Source organism: Halyomorpha halys, unplaced genomic scaffold (genome assembly GCF_000696795.3).
Source record: "Halyomorpha halys isolate HHAL.00 unplaced genomic scaffold, Hhal_1.1 Scaffold1817.1, whole genome shotgun sequence".
Lineage (NCBI taxonomy): Eukaryota > Metazoa > Arthropoda > Insecta > Hemiptera > Pentatomidae > Halyomorpha > Halyomorpha halys.
This window is the reverse complement of record NW_027111365.1, coordinates 25,673-29,376: the sequence shown is the minus strand read 5'-3', so window position 1 is coordinate 29,376 and position 3,704 is coordinate 25,673. Positions and strand designations below refer to the sequence as shown.

The 3,704-nt window shown below is 33.2% G+C and overlaps 1 protein-coding gene across 1 annotated transcript in view; it reads right to left on the bottom strand.

The window, feature by feature from the left end:
- The window catches only part of LOC106690683 (3',5'-cyclic-AMP phosphodiesterase-like), a 50,310-nt gene extending 47,153 nt beyond the window's left edge, over positions 1–3,157 (bottom strand). Inside the window, exon 1 of the mRNA XM_067049374.1 lies at positions 3,039–3,157. Within this exon, the coding sequence (XP_066905475.1) occupies positions 3,039–3,094 (56 nt within the window). The 5' untranslated portion in view covers positions 3,095–3,157. The remainder of the gene's footprint in view (positions 1–3,038) is intronic.
- Positions 3,158–3,704: the final 547 nt, after the last annotated feature.

Below are 3,704 nucleotides of genomic sequence, written 5' to 3'. Positions count from 1 at the left end.
TTTATATCTTCTATATTATTCATTTTATATTAAGTATTGTTTTACTTTATATCTTCTATATTATTCATTTTATATTAAGTATTGTTTTACTTTATTCTTTTACTTTTTATCAACCATATTTTAGTGCAGGTTCACATTTTCCTTTTTTTTCTAACTCTAATAAATAATAGGTTCTCTTTCACCTATTATTTTATCTTTATTGTCTCATTCATATACATAAGGAATATTTATTAAATTTTGTATTTCTATTTTTGTTATCCATGTAGAGCCTAGCTTATTCTGTGCATGGTGTATGGGCCCCATTTGGATAACCAAGCTGTGGTCCCAAGAGAGGTGATTTGGTCAGAACCATGCTCAAACACCAGATTTTTACCCAATTAAAGGGTACCCACTTTATGAGGATGGGTGGACCTCTGAATTCTCCCGACTCACTGGTACTGTGTATCAGAAAATAATTATCTGCCGCAGCCGAAATCGAACTCGGGTCCTTGGAGTTAGTAGCACAATGCCTTACTATTGAGCTACCCACTCCCACCAAGAAAAAAATTATAATTTTATAAATTATTAAAAGTCTATAAGTTTGACACAGACTTTGAGAGTACTCCATATCACTTTCTCTCCTAAGAGAAATATTGCTTTATTTGACAATAGAAAAATATAGAATTAATTTGTACATTTGTAATTAAATATTTTATCATATTGTTAAATAAAGATTATTATGGTGCTGGACACCAATAGCTACTCACCGTATATGGATTAATAAGAATTAATTATGAGACTGTGTGAGGTAACTGGTTTGAATAGAAATGGAATTTTCCAAGAGAGATTAACACATCTCACAAAAAAAAAAAAATCATACTTTTTAAAGTATTATTGATCGACTTTGGATATTAAGAGGCTTAGTAAATATATTAGTAGCTATTTTAGTATTATTGATCTTAGATAACCACTGATGGTAGGAGTACCCTCCTATCCTCGGGAATCATCTAGGAGAAGGGGCGGTAAAGGTACGCCGTCGAAGTAAACTCGATAACGAGCTATCGACCCGTAGGGAACTGCTCATTGAGGAACGATGATTCGCTAACCCGATTAATGGCCAAATATACAAGCAGAAGCAGACAGTTGCTTGCCAATATCCGCAACAGTTCCGCTCGGAGTCCACCTCTCTTGGGTGGGTTCCTCGCCCTTCATTTTCCATCCGGGATAAGTGAGTTGGCAATATAAATCGTGTCGTCTAGGGTAAGCATATTGCCTCTGATTAGGTTAACTAGAAGTTTGCTATTATCCAATTTCCTGGGAAACAAGACAGAAATTGTTTTATTGAACCAGCCAAGCTAAAATTTATTACACGACCCTAACATCCCTAATTTTACCAGTTTCATTTATGTTGTATGCGTGTATTTGTTACTCAAGAATCCACGGCTTCTTGGATTTAGAACTTGGTAAGTAGGTAGTGTTTCTTGACCTCTAGTTATGCGAGAAGCTGTTTTGGACAAGATTACAACGAACTGTCAGTTTTTTCCCCAATCCATAATGGGATTAGGTATCTATTTTATATATAAACAAAACTTCATGTTTTCCTTCCACTCTCTTTCTGTGTATTAAAAATTAAATTACGTAAACACCGCTGCAACTTACATGAAGGAGGTTCAGTACTATGTAGGAATGTTCTTTTTCTTGACCAACGGTTGCAAAAAAGAGGTATTCTGTGTGTAATAATATATTGGAAAATAAATTTAAAAATTTTATTTCTTTAATTTTGAATTTTACGTTTGCCGCGTTCTCACTAGTCAGACTGGGTGTGTGAATGTTGAGTGTCGACAGAGAGCGTGGAAGGGCAATGTAGAGTTTTATTCATAAGGTTGGAGGTTCTGTTATTTAGATAGTTAAAATTAAATGACTCGAGGAATAAGTTTTTAATGCCATTTCTTTATTTACAGAGATGAGTTATGGTAAATTGTGTTACAAGTATAAATATGTAGTTATAACACATCATAGTTTCTTTCATCCCATGGCATAAATTAGACGTTGATCATCGTGTGCGTGTGTAGAATAAATATCTATATGTAGCCAAATTCTATTCGGTTATCCGTCACAAAGAAATATTTTACTGCCGTCAAAGCATAACATCGGTAAATCACAAACATTCTCTTTTTTTCTTACCTTAATATTATGAGGCACTGTATAAATTTTATTACCATAGTAATATTATTTTAGGTTTTTTTTTAGCTCTGTCATTACTTCTATTCTTGAACTTAAATTATTTTTCTAATTCGGATTCCAGCTGGAAAAAACTTGAAATATGAACTCACGAAATATGAAAACTTGAACTCACTTTTTATCCCCCAGTGGAGCGGCCCTCCCCGTTCTTTGTACCCCCCGGCCAGCTAGTTTTAATTCTTCGATATAAGAGGATAAATATTTTATATGAGCGTGTATATCAGTGGCGTAGCATAATACGGGTGAGGAGAGGAAGGGGGACGGACCGCCTCAGGTGGAACATTTAGGGGCGGCAAAATTTCATGATAAACAATAATATCCAGTGAAAATTAATATAAAGTATTAATTCATAAGCATATAAAGTATTTATATATCTATATATCTATATATCTCCTATCAAAAAATTAATTAATGAATTAGAACTATTTTAATTTATTTTTATCAATCACAAAAAATATAGTTAGTATAAATATTTAAAATATTTATCCTCTCCAATCAATAAAGTAATTAAGAAGTACACACTCATTTGGAACCGCCCTATGTTTTATTTAAGATATTATAAACTTATTATTTTTTTTTAACACCAGTCAAGGCTGATACAACAGCTTCATCATCAAGCTTAATAACATCACTACGACTATGATAGAGAGAGAAACTTACTGGCATTGAATATTCAATATCAGTATATATTAAATACTTAGATTTTCCATACAGTCAGACCCTAGTTTGTATCTGGACATCAAAGAGAACCCCACCAATTTGAGCCCCGTTTACTAATTAGAAACCATTACGGGTATTATTATGCCTTCCAAACCTACCAATACCACTTAACAAGCCTCACAGACTGCCTTGGCGTCCTGATAGCCGGATACATCACAAACTCCGCCACAATACAACCGCGGGTACAACACAGAGTTGATACGACATACTGATTGGTCAGTGGTGGCAAACGGTGGTTTATTAAACCGATGGACGGATTTAGGTTCTATTTGAGCTCTTGCCAAATGGGCTCCTTTTCTTTCTCTTGACCTTCCTGTTCGTAGTGTAATCTACGCTTTATTGTCTTTCTTGGACGAAACATTGTATAATAATGTAATTATAACTTCAATAAAAGATTCAATAAAATTTTATAGTTAATAGAAGATAGATTTCTTAACGACCTCCATATAATTAATTTATTACAGAAAAATGTCTACTGATTGACATGAAAACTATACCCTAATTTCATTTTTTGGGTATTTGACAGAATATAATTTAGATTTATAAGACATGATAGAAAATAACGTTATCATCTTAAAAAAATAACTATGGTCGAGTTGGGTATCGGTTTCGAAACATGATTTTCGATGAATAGATTTTTTTTTTGTAAAATTTATAACATGAACCAGCCCTACAAGCATATATTATTTTTTTATACTGTTATGTTATGATAATAAGCATTGAGACTTTTAACACTTTTAGTGCCATCGCCGATGTATCTCCCC